Source organism: Artemia franciscana, chromosome 11 (genome assembly GCF_032884065.1).
Source record: "Artemia franciscana chromosome 11, ASM3288406v1, whole genome shotgun sequence".
NCBI lineage: Eukaryota > Metazoa > Arthropoda > Branchiopoda > Anostraca > Artemiidae > Artemia > Artemia franciscana.
This window is the reverse complement of record NC_088873.1, coordinates 31,416,914-31,439,672: the sequence shown is the minus strand read 5'-3', so window position 1 is coordinate 31,439,672 and position 22,759 is coordinate 31,416,914. Positions and strand designations below refer to the sequence as shown.

Sequence of the window (22,759 nt, the reverse complement as noted above, 5' to 3'; positions counted from 1 at the left end):
TTTTTGATGCTTTTTGTTTGAATAACGAGTTGTTAAGCTTTTTCCTTCAAAAAATGCGCATTACTTCTTATGCGTCCTTGAATGCATTGATAATGATTCATAAAGCAGGGTTTGGTAATTTATAATCTACATTTACTTTCATTTGCCAAACGAAGATTAATCTCCAACCCCTTATGCCGAGTATATAAAATCCAATCCGCTTATCAGTATTTAATTCGGTTCCCACAATATATAGAGGGTTTTGAATTTCCCAAATTTTATCATATCCCTTTCTTCGGTTTGTATAAATGCTAGGGAAATGAAACACTTATCCCAAAATCATTTTTTTTTTCGCAACTTTAAGGCATAAAAAGGTTTCTTTGATCCAACAATTTACATCACTTACATAATTTCTTTTTAAACAGCTGGTGTACACCTCAAAGTGTCATTGTTTTGCTACTCGTGGCACAGATTTACCGTACCACAAGCCTTCAAACCACGCACGCCAAACTTCGCTCTACAATTGGTACACTTCCACCATGCGACTGGTGTCACTTCGTGCATACGATTTCTGAAGATAGAGGGGAGCCAATAGGGAAAATTTTTAAGCATGAAAACACCAATAATGCCACGTCCTTCTTTTCTTTTTGATAAATGATGATTGCAGTACGAGTTTATCCTTCGGTTCTCAGAATCTGTGGAACCCAAATAACGTCAATGTTACATCCTTAAGGGTTTGATGACTACTAGATTTATCATACTTCTGTCCATAGTAACTTGCTGAGACTGATCTACATAAGCAAACAATGTAGGGAAAATTAACAAAGTTTTGATTTATTATTGACAATGGTGAACTGAGCGTGTGCAAACAATATACACTTCTGTGCTTAAAAACGTTACATTTACACAAATTGTTTGTAATCAAAGTTGTTTAGCAATGTACAAAAGACCTCCGGTAGTTTTTCTTGTTGATTAGCATTTTTATGTGGTTCGTGAGGTGTTAATACTTTTTTAACTTGCATTTCATTTAATAACTTTGAAAGACAAATTCCTTCTCTAAATTAGAAAAAATGGGCCACACTTTGTTTGGTATGTACATGCTGAGGTTAATTGCTAAAACGTGCAATAAAAGTTTTTAATTGTTTTCAAACCTAACGACAAAGAAAATGCTGATAATAAATAAGTAAAACGACGCAAAAAGATCTTGTCATACTTAAAAACATGTCAAGAACGAAATTTGTCCAAAGCTTGTTTAAAACTTTTGATGAATTAAAAAACATCATTTGCTGGACAAGATATTGGGGTCCCTCTTCGTTAAGTTTGTGTATTTATGTAAGATATGCGTAGAACAGGGAAATTTGCAAAAACTTGAATACTAATCCGAGTTTACTGACTGTTGTCCCCACTCTCAACCAACCAGGAACAAATTTGGCTCCTGAATCCCTTGCCCCCTATCAAAATAAAATTAATATAAAGTTTCTGCATGGGTTCGTTTCACGTAGTTATTTAAAAATTACTTTTCTTGGTTAAGAATAAAGCTGGTAATCAAGTCTGTAATCCAGAAGGGTAGGGGGTTGCAACCCCCCTCCCAGAAAAAAGTGTCCGTCTTTTGAAAACGTAACAAAATTGCATATAGACACATTTTTATGCGTTTTTAAAGTCTTTTAAACTCAAGTACCTTATTAATTGGAAAATGTTTTTCTAAAAACAAATTTTATTAAGAAAAGTGATTATCCGAGTGAAAACCTAAAACAAGCACAAATAAAGTCATCTAATAATTCGATATTAAAATGAACAGAAATTACTATCAGTTAGTAAAAGAAACCTAAAACGAACACAAATCATAATGAATGATCAGATCAAATTCGAGCGTAATTTGCCCTTTGCCGAAAACGACTCTTATTTTGAGTAGCTGGATTCTTGTCTATAATTAAATAAAAAAAAAAAAATTTTTTTACCTGAAAGCAAGGAGCGACATTAAAACTTAAAATGAACAGATATTACTCCGTATATGAAAGGGGCTTTTCCTCCTCAACACCCCGCTCTTTACGCTAAAGTTTGACTTTTTCTCTTAACTCTACTTTTAAAAAAAGTAGTTTGACTCTCTCTCAATTCTACTTTTAAAACAGTAAAGAACTTTAGCGTAAAGAGCGGGGTGTTAAGGAGGAAAAGCCCCTTTCATATACGGAGTAATTTCTGTTCGTTTTAAGTTTTAATGTCGCTCCTTACTTTCAGGTAAAAAAAACTGTTTTTTTTTTTTTTAATTCTGAAGGTTTTTGAATTAATGCCTGTTTTGATTTCGGCTCTCCGTACATAAATAATTAAAACGAAATTTGCATATTAATTTTTATTTTTTTGGCTAAATGGCTTTCTCATAGTTTTAATCGGAAGATTTTGAGAAAAAGGAGCGGGGGAGGAGGCCTAGTTGCCCTCCAATTGCTTGATTACTTAAAAAGGTAACTAGAACTTTAAAAAAATTTTACGAACGTTCTCATTACAAAAAAAATATACGTAACCTACGAATTCACTTACGTAACGAACTTCTATATTCGCATGTTCTTATTACGTATATGAGGGAGTTCACCCCTCGTCAATACCTCGCTCTTTTAACTAAAGCTTAAATTTTGTCCCAATTCCTTAAGAATGACCCCTGAATCACAAAGGCCGTAGAATAAATAGTTAAAATTACTAAAAAAATTTAGCGTCAAGAGCGAAGTATTACGAGGAGGTAAAAAATATTTTTTTTATATGCGTAATAATTTCTGTTCGTTTTAAGTTTTATTGCTGCTCCTTACTTTCAGTTGAAAAAACTTTTCATATTCATTTTTTCATTGTTTTTTTTAAATAATGCTAGAAAATCCTGCGCCCCCTTCATTTAAATTATCTTCCCCTATGAAAAATGCCTCCATGAAAAGATCCCCCCACGTAACCACTCCTCAACTTCTCCCCCCCCCCTAAAAAAACACCCCTGAAAACGTCTGTACAGTTCCCAATAACCATTACGTAAATATGTAAACACTGGTCAAAGTTTGTAACTTGCAGCCCCTCCCATAGGGACTCTAGGGGAGTAAGTCGTCCGCAAAGACATAGTTATTATGTTTTTCGACTACGGTGAATAAAATGGCTATCTCAAAATTTTTATCCTGTGACATTGAGGAAAAAATGAGCGTGGGAGGGGGCCTAGGTGGCCTCCACTTTTTTCGGTCACTGCAAAAGGGCACTAGAACTTTTAATTCCCGTTAGAATGAGCCCTTTCGCGACATTCTAGGACCACTGAGTTGATACGATCACCCCTGGAAAAAAAAAACAAAAAAACAAACAAATAAACACGCGTCCGTGATCTTTCTTCTGGCAAAAAAAAATAAATGCGAAATTCGAATTTTTGTAGATAGGAGCTTGAAACTTCTATAATAGGGTTCTCTGACATGCTGAATCTGATGGTGAGATTTTCGTTAAGATTGTAAGAACGTTAGGGGGTGTTTCCCTCTATTTTCTAAAATACGGCAAATTTTCTTAGGCTCGTAACTTTTGATGGGTAAGACGAAACTTGATGGAACTTATATATTTAAAATAAGCATTAAAATGCGATTCTTTTGATGTATCTATTGGTATCGAAATCTATTTTTTAGAGTTTTGGTAAATATTGGGGCGCTCCTTACTACAGTTCGTTAACACGAACACCAAAAACGACGGATCAGCAAGTTAATATCACAAGACTAATCAAAGTTTTCCTATAAGAGCTTCTCTAAAGAAGAATAAGGTAATCCCCTCTCAAGCCCTCTAAACGGCTCAAGTTTCATTTCTGCTTTACTAGAACGATATACGTTTTGAATAATGAAGTTATTATTCGCCAGAAAATCAGCAAAAAAAGCTGCAAAAAAAACTAATTGAGCGTGCCCGAAAGGGGTAGTGAGAGCAGATTGAATGCAACCATTACCATTCATAGAGGTATTGGCAGTTTTTATGGCACTTAGTATTTACCAAGTGACATGGCGATCGTAATTTCTGTCGGTCTGTCGGTCCCGGTTTTGCTAGTTTGGGCACTTCCAGATAAGCTAGGACGATGAAATTTGGCAGGCGTATCGGGGACATTAGCAGAGTAAATTAGAAATAGTCGTTTCGATTTGACCGTCTAGGAAGAAGTGGGGGGACGGTTACTTCCGAAAAATCAGAAAAAATGAGTATTTTTAACTTACAAACAGGAGATTGGATCTTCATGAAATTTATATTTAGAAGTATATCTTGTGTCAGAGCTCTTATTTTAAATCCTGACCGGATTTGGTGACATTGGGGGAAGCTGGAGGGGGGACCCTGAAATCTGGAAAAACGCTTAGAGTGGAGGATCGGGATGAAACTTCGTAAGAAAAATAAGCACAAGTCCTGGATACGTGATTGAAATAACCGGAACGGATCCACTCTCTTTGGGGGAGTTTGGGGGGGGTGTTTTCGGAAAAATTGCAAAAAATGAGGTATTTTTAACTTACGAACGAGTGGTTCGATGAAATTCGATATTTAGAAGGATCTCGTAACTCAGAACTCTTACTTTAAACCCCGACCGTATCCAGTGCCATTGGGGGGAGCTGGGAGGACTGGAAATCTGGGAACATACTTAGATCCTGACTAGTATTAATTGTTGGTATTAAATATTGGTATTCCTGAAGCGGAAATCTTGGAAAACGTGAAAACTGAGGTATCTTTATCTTGAGAATGGGCGATGGGGTCTTAATGAAACCGGATATATAGAAAAATCTTATGTCTCAGATGCTCCATTTTTAATTTAAATCCGATCCGGGAACATAGGGGGATGGAGGGGGGAAACAGAAATCTTGGAAACTCGGAAATCCTGGAAAACGCTTAGATTGGAAAGATCGGAATGAAACTTGGTGGGAAGAATAAGCAAAAGTCCTAGATATGTGATTGACATAAACGGACTGAATTTGTTCTCTTTTGGGAGTTTAGGGGGGGTTAATTTGGAAAAATTAGAAAAATTGAGGTATTTTTAACTTACGAACTGGTGATCAGATCTTAATGAAATTTGATATTTAGAAGAAACTCGTCTCTCAGAGCTCTTGTTTTAAATGCCGACCGTATCTGGTGATACTGGGGAAGTTAGAGGGGGAAATCATGTAAAACGCTTAGAGTGGAGATATCGGGATGAAACTTGGTGGGAAGATAAAGCACAAGTCCTAGATACGTGACTGACATAACCGGACTAAATCCGTTCTCTTTGGGGGAGTTGGGCGGGGGGTGTTAATTCGAAAAAATAGAAAAATTGAGATATTTTTAACTTACGAACGGGCGACCGAATATTTGATTTTTAGAATGAACTAATGTCTTGGAGCTCATATTTTAAATCCTGGCCAGATTTGGTTACATTTGGGGGAAGGGGGAAACTGGAAATCTTGGAAAAGCTTAGAATAGAGAGATCGGGATGAAAATTGGTGGGTAGAATTAGCAAATGTCTTAGATACGTGATTGCCTTAACCGGACTGGAATCGCTCTCTTTGGGGGAGTCAGTGGGATCCAGTGCTTTGGCAAGTTCGGTGCTTCTGGACGTACTAGGACAATAAAAATTGGTAGGCGTGTCAGGGACCTGCAAAAATTGACTTGATAAAGTCGCTTTCACAGATTCGACTATCTAGGGGGCTGAAGGGAGAGGAAAAATTTGAAAAAATGAAGTATTCTTAATGAATTTTGATAAATAGAAGGATCTCGTGTCTCAGAGCTCTTATTTTAAATTCTGACCGGTATTAAACCTCTGATTTTCCTTTTAAATCAATCTATTGATTCTTAAAATTTTGCTTCAACTCATGCATATGAGCTCTTGGCTTTTCCGACCTCGTCACAAGGGCCATATGAGCTCTTAGCTTTTGCTCATTCTTTAATTTCATAAGTATAATTTTTTTCTTATTCAAATACTGTTTAGACATTTCTTCAGTAAAGCTTAATAGACGCCCTGGCCTTTAGGTTTCAAAGAATCGTATCTCTGCTCTTATTTTTAGTGATGCTTGTTCATTTGAAATTTGATTTACGTCTTTTAATTTGATTTCTGTTTAATTCGCATAGTTTTGTGATTGGTTAATTGCAAAATTGTAAAACTTTTTTTGTAAAACATTTGTAAAACTTTTTTATTTTTTCCATTTGTTGACTATAATTTAAGTTTTGGACAAATTTGAATATTCGGTGAAAGTGTCCAATCAGCAGTAGTTTTGTAATTTTTATTTTTATTTTCTGTGTGGAACATCTGTGTTAGTATTATCTTTTATAGGGCTAAGGCCACCCCTGTCGCCATTCTGTAGACTCCCTTGAATATATTAATCCGCCATTAATAGATCTTTTTGAATATTTAAAAGATCTTTCGAATATTTTATGTTGTTGTAACTTTTATTTATACAATACATGTCACGATCATTTACAAATAAATAGAGTTTTGTTTTGTTGTCTTAAAAAATCAGACCACAGAAATCATGGCCACAGAAATTTGTCCCATTAATGTTTTGTCTTAATGGAGTTTTTCTTGGACCTTGAAATTTGCATGCTCAAAATTATCAGGTGGATCAATATAATAAAAAATAATAAATCATTTGCGCTACGAATCGATACAACCAAGTTTTTCTTCCGAGATTCATTGCTTTCATTAAGGTGTGCTTAGTTCAACCTACTTTTAAATAAAAATTCCATGCTCAAATCTACTTACAACTGAAAATCCCATGCTGATAGGTGAAAAACAAGGCATGGCCCATCTTGGGTCGTCACAAATCGATGCAATCCAATTTTTTCAACATATTTTCTCATCATGGGTCTGTCCAATAATTTGCAGGCCACAGGGTTTAAAAATAAAAGGAGACTACCTCCTTCCCTTTCAATCTTTCTAAATAGTTTGGGGGTAATTTGCGTTTTAATGAAAACAATAAGTATTTGGAACGTAAGGTTTTTATTGGTCGAAACATAGACATTAAAAAACAAAAGAAAGTAAGTATAACAATCAAGATTGATCTAAAGAAAGCGGGCCCAGTGTTTAAAATATAATTATATTAATTTTTTGAAGTTTCAGAAATTTTGGATCCTTCAATATTATAATTATAAAAAAAAGCATAAAATGTTTTTCATTTTCAGTAAAAACCAAGTGATGATCTGGCCTTAGGAGGTTTAAAGACTTCTAATCATACCCCTGTCTGTGGTAATTTTTGCTCGTTTTAAGTTTGGCTTGATTATTCATTAATAGTAATTCATATCAGTTTTTAATTTGAATCATTATCTGACTTTATTTTCAACCGCCTTAGGTTTTAACATGGCTCTTTACTTTTCGTTGAAAAAAATATTTCTGGAAAATATGTTCATAATTAAATTTATTTGTCTTCTTTTACTGACACTGTTTCATTATGGGTAAAACTAAAAAATTTTAGTAACAAAATGAATCCAAAAAAAAGAAGTTACAATCCCTCCTCGAAAAAAAAGGTTGTTTCTTCACTGGCTCTAAAACAATAGAAATCTGAGACTGAATATTTTGAATATAAATTTGGAAATTTTTGGCTCTTAATGGCTTTTCTTTGAACATTAGTTAGGCCAAAACTGGTGCCCCGAGATTGTTAAGGAATTCTAAGGTCGAGTTGTAAGATTCGCATTGTTTTTTAACCTCTATTGTATTCCAAATTTTAAATTGTTGGTGTTATTTAAAGCCGCATGAATGTGCACAAAGGAACGGTCAAACAATACAGTGTTAAACGTTGCATTTTTATTATCTGTGCCCTTTTGCGTTTTAAATGACTTCCATTGATGTAGATGTCATTCTATTGAAAATCTTCAGCTTTTCCGTATGTATCACGATTTTAAAAAGCCTCATAAAACATTTAAACTTTATCATATAATGTAGTGTTTCTGGAAACTAAAAGATTTTATTGCTCATGGTTAATTTAATTTTTTTTTTAACATAAAAGAAAAAAAACAATTCTCTAATTACATATCAAAGAAATAAATTAAAGAAAAGGGTCTCCAAGTTCCGTACCTAAACCAATCAACTGTCCAGCTCTTTTATCCTCCAAAAATATCTAGCACTTAATTTAATATCCGCCTATTCTTCCCTTTCGAACCACCAAAGAAAAGTCTCCTCCTTAAATTCTTTTTGCTCCTTGCAGCAACTCCTCCAAAAAAAGATAAATTGAATCCATCTAATTGTCTCCGCGCATTGAACAAATATAAGGACCTAACTTCAGTTTTAAATTCTTGTTCAAATGCAAATTTGGATGAAAATGTAGAGACTTTAGAGTCATATGAAGAAGGAACTTACAATTTTTGTCACCAACAAATTTCTTTTTGTTTTTTTTTTTTTTTAGGCAAGGATAGTTGCTTCGAAAGGATTGTATCTAGATTTGGAAGAAAATGTACATATGTCGTGATTGGAGACGGAAAAGATGAGGAAGCAGCTGCCAGAGCGGTAAGATTTTTTTTGCACATTGTTCAAATGGTTCACACGTTCACTAAGCTTACTATTATTGACTGAGCTGAATAAAACAGGGGTGCCACTTGTCCCGTGGGATACGTCAATCACGAGACACTTCCACCATGCCGCAACTCTTTGTTCCATGCCTGGAGTGCTCTGTGCCTCCACTTGCCACGCGTGAGACACTCACACGCTGCTGCACCTTTGTGTGCCTCGTTTATGACCACGTCCACTTTCTTGCGTAGCACTGATGACATTAGCATCCTTAACCAGTATACCTTGCAGCGATAAAGCCATTATTAAGATACTAGGGACATTAAATATGAAATCTAATTCTTTGACTTAGTTAAATTAAAACTTACGCTACCATGTTTGCCTTAATATACTAAGGAAAATCTGAAATATAGTTTTTTTTTAATGAAAGAAAGCATCCATATGCAGTTATACCGCTTTAGCAATAGCTTGGTTCAAATTAAAAAAAAGAAATGTGGGTAAAAAATCAGCAAAATTAGCCAGGAACACATGGAACCTAATAGCTTAAGAAGATGCGGCTTCCTTTGAAGGTTTTCCTATCTTTGGGATTCAACAGATTGTTAATATTTGAATTTCTATTGGTGAAAGTTGCAGGAATGGATGTCACCGACCCATCACCGCTCTGGGCAAGAATGGCATTTGGCGCCCCTTGGTCAACGAATTCATCATATATGTCAGACTATGGTTATTTTACTTCAATATTTATTTCAATATTTCAAACACATTAGTTATTTGATTGCTTTAATATGATTAATATATTGTTTTATGTAAACCTATATGTAAAATAAGGTTCAAATAAAAATATAGGGAACAACATTTTCTTCTCGCCGTAGTATATAGAGGATTTAGATTATGCACATTCAGTCTTATCCTGTTGATTAAACCTTAGCTTTGCGTGCTTTTCTCGAAACAAATGTCTTTATAATGTCTTCATATGAAAGGCTTGAAGCCACATCAAGTTCTGTGTGGATTATACTAAAGTTTTTCAGCCGCTACTTGGTCGTCCTGTTTCCAAGATAGTCTTAATTCACCTTAATAACAGCTTCAGCTTCCTTTAGTAGAAGGAATTGATATACGCATGGTTTTAATACATTTTAAAGGTGGACGTTGACACTTTCCAGAGCTGAAAAATTAGGATTCAAATTTCATTTGAGCAGATCAAAAAGTTGTGTACGAGCTGGCACCTCCTATGAACCATCGTCTGGAGTAGGCTCTCCCCTGCCCCTTCTTGGATTCGGTCTTTTCAAATTGGTTATTCACTCCTACGGTCCAACATGGCAATACCAACATGATTTTGTACTGCCCTAAAAACTTCATAATTTCGAAAAAAACTAAAAGATATTTTTTTTGAAAATTGCAGTTTTTTTGCATGAATAACATGGATCCAGGGGCAATACATATTTTTTTTTTTTTATGTCTTTGGTACTTAAAGCTTTTGTGTCTGCAGGGTCCAAAGCCTGGTTGTAATTTATTAAAGCAGAGTAAGGGGTTATGATAATTCCCAGATTACCAAGTTATTCAAGAAGAGTTTGGAATTTCAAAAGTTCAGAATTGAAACCAAAAGTTTGATAATAATAATTGAAATTCTATGAAGCAAAAGTTTACAAACAAATTTTGATTTTTATGCTGATTCTAAACTTGTTACTCATTTACTTGGAAGTTAGTCATCAAAATTTATTCCCCTAAGGAACTTCGTGATAAATCGAGAAAAGAAAGAACCAAACCAAACACAGAGGCTATGTTTATGAAAATTAGACCCTGACATTGTTTACGTTCATAAACCAAAAGTTGGAACCAAAAACAAAAAAAAACAACAATAAAATGGAATTAAAGCACAAAGCGCAGACATTTTTTCGCTTCCAATTGCTTGCTACGCGAGTTGTTCCATTGGGTTTATATGTTGTTGTTTTTTTCTTTATTTACTAAAAGAAAACAAAGGGACACAATTCTACTATGGTTTTGGCTACAAAATTTAACATGATTGATTTGGTAGTTCAAAAGTAACAGATCATATCGAGCGTTTCATAACTTTTTCAGGAGATTGGATGGGTTTAGCGGATCTTTTTGTGAAGGCGTGTGAAGTTCAAATTGTGGACTTAGCGGGCAGTATGAATTTAGAAATAATAGATTTTAGCGAGCGTTTCGCAATTTCCCCAACAGTCCCTTGTGCTCAGTAGCAATTTGCAACTCTGAATCTAGGCCTCCTAATGATATTGTATGGGCTTAGAACAACACCAGAATCTTTAGTTTATATCGGAGTATAACGTCAATTGCGAAGAAGCCTTAATTTCCTATGGAAAATTCAAGATGTAGCAGGCTCTTATAAGTTTAAATTCTTGTTTTAGGGTGTCAATATCTTAGTAATATATGTTTAGTCACATAGTGTATTTCTCTATATGTTTATAGTTTTCTAAAGTTTAAAATATATCAGCCTAAAACTCTTTTTTAACCTGTTTGAAACTTAAATTTATGTACTCCCTCTGCAAAATAGGTGAGCTGGGGTCTTTAAAAGGTATTTATCCAAAGCGGGGGGGTTGCTTAATATCATTGCTATAAGTAGTATAGCTTTAATTACTCCAGAAGTAAGACCCCCCGGAGCATTAGACAGCCCCCCACACTAGCACAGAGAGAGAGATAGACAAGCAAACTCCCACAAACACATTGCCAAACACACAAATATAGAATAAATTCAAACAGCTACTCAGAGACACAGGTACAGAGAGAGAGAAACAAAAAAAAATCTACAAACACACAGAGTCAGACACACAGACACACAAAGAAAACACGGGGACAAGCAGACATCCCTTCAGACACACAGGCGGAGAGAGAGAGAGAGAGAGAGAGAGAGAGAGAGAGAGAGAGAGAGAGAGAGAGAGAGAGAGAGAGAGAGAGAGAGAGAGAGAGAGAGAGAGAGAGAGAGAGAGAGAGAGAGAGAGAGAGAGAGAGAGACAGAGACAGAGAGAGACAGAGAAAGAGAAAGAAAGAAAGAGAGAGAGAGAGAGAGAGAGAGACTCAAAAAACACACATCTAGAAATGTAAAAAAATAACCGGTATGGATTGCCAGGAGAGGCTATACTTTTGCACACTGGTGTATTCGTCCCTAAGCTTAGGGTGTGCATAGTCGTCACCAAATTAAAAGCTACGATAGAACATATGCGTTGTAATACTGAAAGTTGTGCAGTATTTTTTACACCAGCTTTTCTAAGAGATTGAATGTGTTTAGTGGATCTGTTTGTGAAGGGAAGGGGTGTGAATTTTCAAAAAGTTGACTAAGCGGGCAGTTTGAATTCAGAAGGGTTCACAGGCCAACTCTTACTGTAGAACAATTTTGAATGTGAAATAAAAGATCAGATTAGAATATCAAAGATAAGATCAGAGACAGAAAGGGTAGGAGGTATCTCCGTGTCTGTTTCATAGGCCCCATTTCTTGAAAAAACTGTAAAAATATGAACAGTAAAGTCATTTCTGTTATCTTAACCTCATCCCACTCCCATCCTAGGAAATATTATGAAGGAAGATTTTCCAGGAGTGATGTTAAGTGCATTATGCAAAATTTGAAATTTAGTACAAAGATCAGGTCACGAAGCGTTTTCTTTTTTTGTAGGATACTAATATGGATGTTGGATGGATTTCTTAGGATGGATTTGCATAATCTTCGAAAGCGAAATAAGTTAACTGTACATTAGTTGGATAAAAGTTATTAGGTACAAAAATCGAAGTGAAATTAAAGAGTAAGCTTAAAACCTAAAGAGTGGAGTACTGGGGGGGAGGGATAGACCCATTAGGATAACTTATGTTTGTTACAAGGTTCCACTACCTCAGATTCTTTTCTAATTTACCGTAAGATTGATATACAATCTTTTACTCCATTTTCAGTTTGAAAAACTTCAACACAATTAAAAATTACCAGATGTCGCACACTTCTCACATGTCTGCACTTTCAGACAGTTCTTGTGGATTTTTTCAGGATAAAACTAAAAGTTTGCCACACTTGTTTTCAGTTTTTGTTCCAAGTTGGCAGACTTGGAGTGGCAGACAAGTGGAGATTTGGGCTTTCAAATCTCTTAATATCGTTTAAAAATCGTTATTTAATGGAAGGACTACACGTTCGGAGTTATTATTAACGATGGAAGACCTTTTACTTCCTATCTGACAAATCATATCTGATAATATAAAACCATAAACATTGTTTTCACATTGTCACTTGCAAGGTGGATAGGAGGGCTGCCTCCCCTTCCTTGTCCATCATGTTTACTTTATGTTACTCCTACTTCTGGAGTGCTCCTCGCTAAAAAGTAAATTGATCTCATTAGATTAGGTTATGATTATTCAGGCTAGTACGCTTAAGTCTCGTCGGCATAACTTATTATAATTCAGGATATAAGCCCAGCAGCATTGTGTATTTAATATGAATATCAAGTAAAAATCAGGTACATACTGAGGGAGGGGTGTTTAGACCTTTGGATCTAAATCCAAATAAATCCCCCATCCAAGACACATAAACTTTCACAATTTTTATTACATGCCTAATATTTTCTTTTTCATTTGCCTATTTTTATCCGTTTTTTGTAGCTTGCTTCCTCCCCAAATGAAATTCTTGCATACAAGCTTTATTAGAGTCTTTACTGAATAAAAGCGAATGGAACGAAAGTGGAGGCAGATTAAATGTCCATGTACATTAAACATACATTTACTCGCTTAGTGTTTATTATATCGAATATTGTTAAGTGAAACAGCAGATATAAACACTAGGAATTAACAAGGAATAAATCATAAAGGGATTCATGAAATCCTAGATCTCATAAGCAACCGTTATATTTGGGTATTAGGTTTTTTTTTAGATTTCTCAATCAATAGAGGTATTCCGTATCGTAATCGTCATAAAAATATTTCAGTTTTCTGAGTCAAAAACAAAAACTGCGAAGCTTCAAATTAAAAAGTTTTGTCCTCAAGAGGCACCGGTGGATTGGTGCCTCATTGGAGTAGCAAGTGGAAACACAGCAGTAAAGGCGGCTTGTTAGTTCTTTCCAAGACATTCCCCACGGATAATTTCCTCCCCCAGAAAATTCCTTCCCCCTCCATAGACAGCTATACCCTGAAATTTCTCCCGCATATTAAATTAAGCTGCCAGAAGAAAAGTAATACAAAAAGAAGGAACGAAGGAAGAAAGTGAATAATTTTAACATATTCAAAAATATAGGCAAAATGTATGGCGTAGAATTCTCCATATAATTTCTTTTAATTCGTCTTTTCGTACTTTTGGGGGTTGGTGGTTGAGTTATTATAGCAGGGTAAGATAAAGGTTAAAGAAATTAGTTTGCTTACTTATTTGAAATAAGAAGTTTTGTCCATTTTAACTTTTCTTGGTACTGACTTAGAGTTCGACTCCACATTATTGAAACTAAATTAAACAAAAACAACACAACCCCCATTCGATTTAAACTCATGCATCTAAACCCCGAATGGTAAGTTTGCTGTGGTTTACCACATCTAAAGAAGACGTGTTAATAAAAGAAAAATAGTACCACTGGGTTTCTTACTTTTTTTTTCCAAATATGGTATTTGCTTTTCTGACAATGTGTCCCCTCCTTTCCTGATGTCCCCAGATATAATTCTACAAATATATTTTTCCATTGTTTTGTTTCTCTTGATTCATTATATCTTCTTTGTTAGCCGGTTTTATTTTGTATGCTTGGTTTGTTATGGGTGGCTTGACTGGCTTAACTGTCGCCAGGCTTTTCATGATTAGGTCCCTCATTAAAAAAAATAGGGCAGTTAGGTAGTCTGTTAGCACTCCAGTTGACCTTCCAACTGCTGAGGCTGACGTCGACATCCCTAACCTTCTTCGAAAACTTGACAACGGGGAGAATTTACTACGGCAACGGATTAGGAAATTCTCAGTGTTGCTGAAATTTAGGACCCGGGGAAACCGGGATATTTCCCGAAGGTCGTATCATTGGTTTGAAAATGGGATGCTAAAATTCTCCCACAGCTGTTTTATCATCTCTATACCATCCACGCTCTTCTTGATGGTAATACTCTCCCTCGCCCTTTTGCCCTTCTCTCCAATAAATTCCTTTCCCAAAAAATTACGGGGTTGAGAATTATCAGGGGAATTTTTGTGAGGAGAAATACCCTAGAACTGAAGTAATAACCCCTTTAATCTACTGAAACAATCTACGTCAATACTATATCTAATTTACTTTACTGTAACTTCTAGTATATTTCCGGTTACGAATCTAGTATTAATGCTTCGGATATTGCCATGAGAAAGTTTTATTAATTGATTCAAACATGTAGATTTATAGGCACAGTTTCCGGATCGACCTGTATTTTTAATAGCTTGTGTCTAAAAGAAATGTTTATGAATATTTTCAAAGTCATCACCATGTTGGATGCTCTAGAAAATGTCCTTCCTCAGAAATAACGGATTATTTAATTAAAAAATTTGCATTGATGTGACTGGATTATGTTACAAATCCCGGTACTTGTATAATATACGCCCTACCTAATGTTCTTCTAATATGTTTCTCTGACATTCAATCCTAATGAAGTATACCAAAGTAAGATATAAGTATTATACCTGAGAAACATATTTGGGCTATGTACTTGCACATTAGGGGAGGGGGTAAAATATAGCAGGTCTACATGCCTAATGTGTTTGGTACAATTATTCTACAAATTATATATTCAGAATTGTTTTCTAACTTAGCACTATCCAAATTCTTTATCCCTACCCCTTAATGTGCAAATATATAACCCAAATTATATACTTTCCATCTATTTTGTCACTTCTCTTTGTCTTGTCTCACGCTAAGCTGAAAGAAACAAACGAAAAAACTAGTTTCTATAATGCGTCAGTGAATGAACAACTTAAGCGGTAGGGCGTTTATCATACAAGCACCCAAATTCCTCGTGTGTATAATATTTTTCTATTGTCTATCATGAGCTAGCCACATACGAAGGAATTAATTCTGAGGGGGACAAGCTCGTTAAAATCAAAAATACATGTGCGTTAAGATATTTGAGGGGGTGATCGCCTGTTCCCGCTAACCATATCAAGATACTATATTTTTACTTATACCGCATATACGAGTAAAGGTAAACCATTAGTAACACAAATAGTTACAGTCAAATTTTAACTCTTGTCAACCGATTATAGAGCTCTATGTGTCAGCTTACTACATAAGTAATTGGAGAGAAACACAAAGTAACACAAATATCTTTAGGCACAAATAGAATAAATCATGAAAATAATCTACAAAATTAAAAAAAGAGAGAGAAAGCTGAAAGGAAAAAGAGCAGATGCCATCCCAGCACGAGTAAAAATCAATCTAAAATCAAAACTCAACAAATCATTCATAAGTCCCCATATCTCTATTAGGAAGATGAAGCTTCTTGCAGCGAACATGGACAGAAGAAACGGGAACCCCAGCAACAGCTTTATCATAAAAATAGTTTGTTGGAGATTGGATGCCACAATACTGCATTGCTATTTGTACATCTTTTAGTTCGATGGTTTAAATTGGGGGCGGGGGATGTACCCTCTAAATCTCGAAAAATGACTTCCTGGGGATATTTTTATTGAAAAAACGACAAATTTGTCCCCTCTAGGCATTAAAAAGTACATTTTAACCCCCCTCCCCCGTCTAATGTTCCGAGAATTAACGCCTCTGCTTTACTTGTCTGAAATTTAGAACCCAAGAAATAAAAAGAGGGTTTGGGTTTCCCATAGATCTGGATTATGTAAAACAATATTTAACATAGGTTCAAAGAATTTGATAATGGGCCAGGGACTGTCAACCTTCAATTTAAAGGAACTCCAAAACAAATGTATTTTATTGATGCCAAATAATCACAGTCACGTATAAGTTCTACAAACAGCTCACTGCGATTGACTACGGCGCTTCTTTACTGAATTAAATAAAAAAAACATGTTTTTTAACTGCAAGTAAGGAGTGACATTAAAACTTAAAACGAACAGAAATTATTCCGTATATAAAAGGGGTTATCCCCTCCTTCGTTTTAAGTTTTAATGTTGCTCCTTACTTGCAGTAAAAAAAAAAATTATATTTAATTTCTGAACGTTTTTTAATTAATGCCGCACAATTAATTAATCACTGCACATGAATAATTAAAACGAAATATGCATATTACTTTTTTTTGGCTAAATGGCTTTCTCATAGTTTTGATCGGGCGGTTTTGATAAAAAAAAAGGGGTGGAAGAGGAGGCCTAGTTGCACTCCAATTTTTGGTTACTTAAAAAGGCAACTACAACTTTTTTTTACGAACGTTTTTATTAGTTATAAATATAAGTAACTTACAAATTAACTTACGTAACGAAATTCAATATTTTTATATTTTCATCACGTATATGAGGGGGTTCTCCCCCTCGTTATTACCTCGCTGTTTACACTAAAGCCTCAATTTGGTCAATTCTTTAAGATGGACCCCTGAATCACGAAGGCCGTAGAACAAATAGTTGAAATTACTAAAAATACCTTAGCGTAAAGAGTGAGGTATTGTGGAGGGGATGAACCCCCTTATATACGTAATAATATTCTGTTCGTTTTAGGTTCTAATGCTGCTCCTTACTTCTACAAGAAAAACTTTTTTTATTTATTTTCTCATTGTTTTTTTTTATAATGCTAGAAAATCCTGCGGCCCCTTCATGGAAATTTTCCTCCCTCATGATAAATTCCTCCATGGAAAAATCCTCTCACGTAACCCCCTCTCCCCGACCCTCTTTAATGTGAAAAATTCCCCCTGAAAACGTCTGTACACGTCCCAATAAACATTACTATATGTAAACAGTGGTCAAAGTTCGTAGGTTGCAGCCCCTCCTCCGGGGACTGTGGGGGACTAAATCGTCCCTAAAGACATAATTATTACGTTTTTCGACTATGCTGGACAAAATGGCTATCTCAAATTTTTGATCCAGTGACTTTGGGAAAACAATGAGCGTGGAAGGGGGCCTAGTTGCCCTCCAATTTTTGGTCACTTAAAAAGGACACTAGAACTTTTAATTTCCGTTACAATGAGCCCTCTCGCGGCATTCTAGGACCACTGGGTCGTTACAATTACCCCTGGGGGAAAAAAAAATAAAAAAATAAACATGCATCCGTGATCTGTCTTCTGGGAAAAAATACAAAATTCCACATTTTTGTAGATAGGAGCTTGAAACTTCTACAGTAGTGTTCTCTGATACCCCGAATCTGATGGTGTGATTAAGATTCTCTTACTTTTGGGGCTGTTTCCCCCTATTTTCTAAAATAAAGCAAATTTATCGGGCTCGTTACTTTTTGATAGGTAAAACTAAACTTTATGGAAGTTATCAAACAGTTCGTGGTAACGAACTGTAGTAAGGAGCGACCCGGCTCAATAGAAACCAAAACTCTAAAAAATGAAATTTTAATACCAATAGCTACATCAAAAGAATCGCATTTTAATGCTGATTTTAAATATATAAGTTTCATCAAGTTTAGTCTTACGCATCAAAAGTTACGAGCCTGAGAAAATTTGTGTTATTTTAGAAAATAGGGGGAAACACCCCCTAAAAGTCATAGAATCTTAACGATAATTACACCATCAGATTCAGCGTATCAGAGAACACTACTGTAGAAGTTTCAAGCTCCTATCTACAAAAATGTGGAATTTTGTATTTTTTGCCAGAAGGCAGATCACGGATGCGTGTTTACTTTTTTTTTTTTTTTTTTTTTTTTTAGGGGTGATCGTATCGACCCAGTTGTCCTAGGATGTTGCGAGAGGGCTCATTCTAACGGAAATGAAAATTTCTAGTACCCTTTTTAAGTGACCAAAAAATTGGAGGGCACCTAGGCCCCCTCCCACGCTAATTATTTTCCCAAAGTCAACGGATCAAAATTCTGAGATAGCCATTTTATTCAGCGTAGTCGAAAAACCTTGTAACTATGTCTTTGGAGACGACTTACTCCTTCACAGTCCCCGTGGGAGGGGCTACAAGTTACAAACTTTGACCAGTGCTTACATATAGTAATGGTTATTGGGAAGTGTACAGGCGTTTTCAGGAGGATTTTTGGTTGGGGGGAGGGGTTGAGAAGAGGGGGATATACTGGGGGAACTTTCCATCGAGGAATTTGTCACGGGGGAAGAAAATTTCCATGAAGGGAGCGCAGGATTTACTAGCTTTATTTAAAAAAAAAAAAACAATGAAAAAATAAATATGAAAAAGCTTTTTTCAGCTGGAAGTAAGGAGCAGCATTAAAACTAAAAACGAACAGAAATTATAACCCATATGAGGGGCTCACCTCCTCCTAATACCTCGCTCTTTACGCTAAAGTATTTTTAGTAATGTCAACTATTTATTCTACGGCTTTTACTAATAGAAAGATTCGTAAAAAATTAGAAGTTCTAGTTGCCATTTTAATTAACCAAAAAATTGGAGGGCAACTAGGCTTCCTCCCCGCTCTTTTTTTTTCTCAAAATCATTCGATCAAAATTATGAAAAAGCCATTTAGCCAAAAAAAAAAAAAAATTTGCAAATTCCTCTGCGGAGAGCCAAAATCAAAACATGTATTGATTCAAAAACGTTCAGAAATTAAAGAAAAAAAACAAGTTTTTTCACCTGAAAGTAAGGAGCGACATTAAAACTTAAAACGAACAGAAATTACTTCGTATATGAAAGGGGCTGCTTCCTCATCAACGCCCCGCTCTTTACGCTAAAGTTTTTTACTGTTAAAGAAGAGCTGAGAGAAAGAGTCAAACTTTAGCGTAAAGAGCGGGGCGTTGATGAGGAAGCAGCCCCTTTCATATACGAAGTAATTTCTGTTCGTTTTAATGTCGCTCCTTACTTTCAGTTGAAAAAACTTGTTTTCTTTTATTTAATTATATTTAGAATCAGCGTAAAAATGTGTTTTTTTGATGCAACTATTTGTATCAAAATTCAATTTTTTAGAGTTTCGGTTACTATTGAGCCGGGTCGCTCCTTACTACAGTTCGTTACCACGAACTGTTTGATATCATCAGGGATAAGCATATGCTTGATCTCAATATTGCTGCCATGGGTGACATTGTTGTTATTTGTCTGTATCGGCTGATGCACTATCTTACTTTACCAGATCAATTATTCAAAACGAAAATGAATGAACATTTTCTTTGTCTGATTTTCGAAAATGTACTTTTGAACTTTAAAAATTTGCAAAAATACTATATATTTACGCAATTGGTTTATAAAGTTTTTTTTTTTCAGTTGAACTTTCCTTTCTGGCGGATCTCAAGCCACGCTGACAGCGCCGCTCTCTATAACGCCTTAGAAATGGGATTTCTTTAGTGTAACTGGACCGTTATGGCAAGATCGCTTGCGTTTAGTGTTTTCGTTTTTAAGCTTATTTTTCATCATCAGATCTTAAGTGGCAAATTTAATGCAAACCATGGAGCTCTTTATATTTGATTAAGCCTGCTGAAGTTAAGTGAAATGTACCGTGAAAGGACAAAATAGATTACTATTTAATACAGTGTAAGTTTGCAATTAACTGTCGTCTTTCTGAAAGTGAAGTGTTGTTTCAGTTATATATATATATATATATATATATATATATATATATATATATATATATATATATATATATATATATATATATATATATATATCGTACATGTAAATGGATCTGTAAATAGATTTCCATAAGTTAATGATGTGTCGTTGTAGTCATTCCAGGAATTACTTCTTTCGGTTTTTGTCACTGTTTTCAATGTTCTTATGTTTGCAAATATTGTAGTCTTTCGAAGTAATAAATGATTCACTTTTTGATTTGAAGTATCAACCAAAATCAGCACACAATATCTGTTTGGACACAACGTAGCTGGCAGTTGAAACTTTCCTATGTGGTAATACTGATCTAAAAACTTTCAAGTCCTATTGAATAGTATAACTTTAAAAAATAAAAAAAACTGTTAGTTATTTGAAAATACACACAATTACAAATAGAATTGTCGAATATCGAGATAATGAGTGATTGGGCCCGGAGGCTATTTTGACCCAAGACTATTTTTTTTGCTTTTATATTATGAACTTTTGATATTTGCGACGAATATAAAGGGCTTACAATGTAGTTTCCCTATTCGAAAAAGGTAACATTGGATTCATGTGCAAACTTGATGAAATGCTTTTGCAGACTAGCTCCAAGTTATCAAATCTACTATTTGTTTATTTATTGGAAACCCGTCTACAAAAACATGAAAAGGCCGGAGCAAAATATGTATATAAAAAAAAAAACAAAGAAAAAAAACAATAGTACGAGGCAGATATCGACAAAACCAATAAAAATTTTCGTTTTTAATATTGATTTTTTTTTTTAATTTATTAAAAAAAAATAGTTTTTGTTTTTATATAACCACGCTTGAATGAGCCTACAGTCGGGTTAGACAGGAGAAAACCACCTCTTTCTAGGAGATAAATCTTCTTACAACGAAACGAGTGAATGTACTTGTAAAATAAGTCAATTCATGTCGCATCAAACCTTGTCTATTACTTGGGATTCGATGATCCTGTGCACCTGGCCTACTAGCCGTGTTATGGAGCCTCCGGAGGCGACAGTTCTAGAGGCCCACCTTAAATTTGATGGCCATATTTGGTTACATGTGTCATGTAGGACTTGAGGCTTTAGGAGTCAAAAATTTCTCCCAGATTTCCGGTGCAGTAGGATTGAGTCCAACGGAGATTGACATGGCGAGAAATACCAGTTGGGAAATGAAATCCATGGAAAAAAACATAACACTCTTTATGAACTCGGTTTTTAAGAATTTATCTAGATTCAATCCTCTTGGTTCAGAAATGGGATATTAGTAATCCTACTTTTCTGGCAATTCATCCTTCGATATCTGATATCAATCTGTTAACTTTAAACACAAGTTTCGGTGTGACGTTAATGACAGTCTTCTACAAGTGCATCACTCCCTGCTTTCTTATGTGTTTTCTTTCCTTGTGTCACTGTTTTCAAAGTGGTAAGACAGCATGCAGGCCCATAACTCGTTCTCATTTCTTAAAACACATTTCTTAGAATTCTTAGCAGTGTTTTGCTTTTTTATTTAAACAAGTTCTATAGTAAAGGATTACAAGTTTTAGAGTTCAAGCAATATTTTCTTTCATTAAAGCAAAAATGACACTCTAGTCTTTATAGGAGGATTACAAGGGGAATGGGGGGGGGGGGCAACACACTTATTAGTGGTATAAAAGTCTCACAAATCCTTAATTATAAACTTTTATGGAAATTGAAATTAATTTTTCGCAAATGCAAACGACATGGCGGACTATACCCCAAAATGCTCATACTGCAATTACTTCAATCATCCCATGCTGCAATATTACCCCGGTTCCAGCTATTACTTACTGTATAAATGCTTAAGTACCATCATGGGTTGAAATAAAATATATGTAATTAATTACCCTCTCTTGCTTTTGGACTTCTGTTTTGCAATATCAGCCTCAAATCAATAGTCCACAGGTTTAGAAATCCTTTTACATTGTAAACTTTTATTTGTCTTTTTTTCATTACAGGCTTTTCGGCTCCATCACAAATGATGATATGCCGCTAGTCCTGGTGATTTCCTCATTTTCCAACACTGAGGTATTTGTTATACCTTCTCTTGAACGCATTAAGGGAAGGATTTTCAGGGATTACCTCGGCCGGCAATCTATTCCATGTGGCAACCGATCGCCGGATGAAACTTGTTTTGAGATATTCTTGGTGGGGAGTACCCTGCTCAAGGTAGTCCTGACGAGCTGTACTTCGGTGAGTTCATTGTAAGGACTTTGCTCTATATTCGTTCCTAACTGTGGGGCTTTTCCCTTGTGCCATACACGATCAAAGGCTTTTGAGATGTCAAAGGAGAGAAGGCGAATATAGTCTCCTGAGAAAGGAGCTCAACCCACTCTTGATCTTGTGCGATCAGACGTCTAATGTAGACCGTTTTCTGCAAAAACCGTACTGCGTGTCTGCCAACAACAGTTTTGGCTCAAGGTATTGGTAAAGAGTCTTATTAATGGCACTTTCATAAACATTACCTACACAGGACAGCAGACTTAATGCACGATATGATCCTACATTAGTAAGGTCGGACTTTGGAACAGGGACTACATGAACAATTTTCCAGGCTTTCGGGAATGATCCCGCTGCAAAGCATTTTCTATACAGAGAGGCGAGAGGGCCAGCAAGTTCAGGGGTACAGTTTTTAAGGATGAGATCAGGAATCACGTCAGGTCCTGAAGCTTTGTAACATCCAGCTTGCTTAGCATTCTGAGCACCTTACTAGTATTTGTGTTAACACTGG

The 22,759-nt window shown here is 35.4% G+C and overlaps 1 protein-coding gene across 1 annotated transcript in view; it reads left to right on the top strand.

Annotated features, from left to right (window-relative positions):
* The window catches only part of LOC136033093 (eyes absent homolog 2-like), a gene marked incomplete in the record, with an annotated part of 134,372 nt that extends 114,132 nt beyond the window's left edge, over window positions 1–20,240 (top strand). The window contains 2 exon segments of the mRNA XM_065713700.1: window positions 8,313–8,413; window positions 19,680–20,240. Coding sequence (XP_065569772.1) covers window positions 8,313–8,413; window positions 19,680–19,760 — 182 coding nt within the window.
* Between the last annotated feature and the right edge of the window lie 2,519 nt (window positions 20,241–22,759).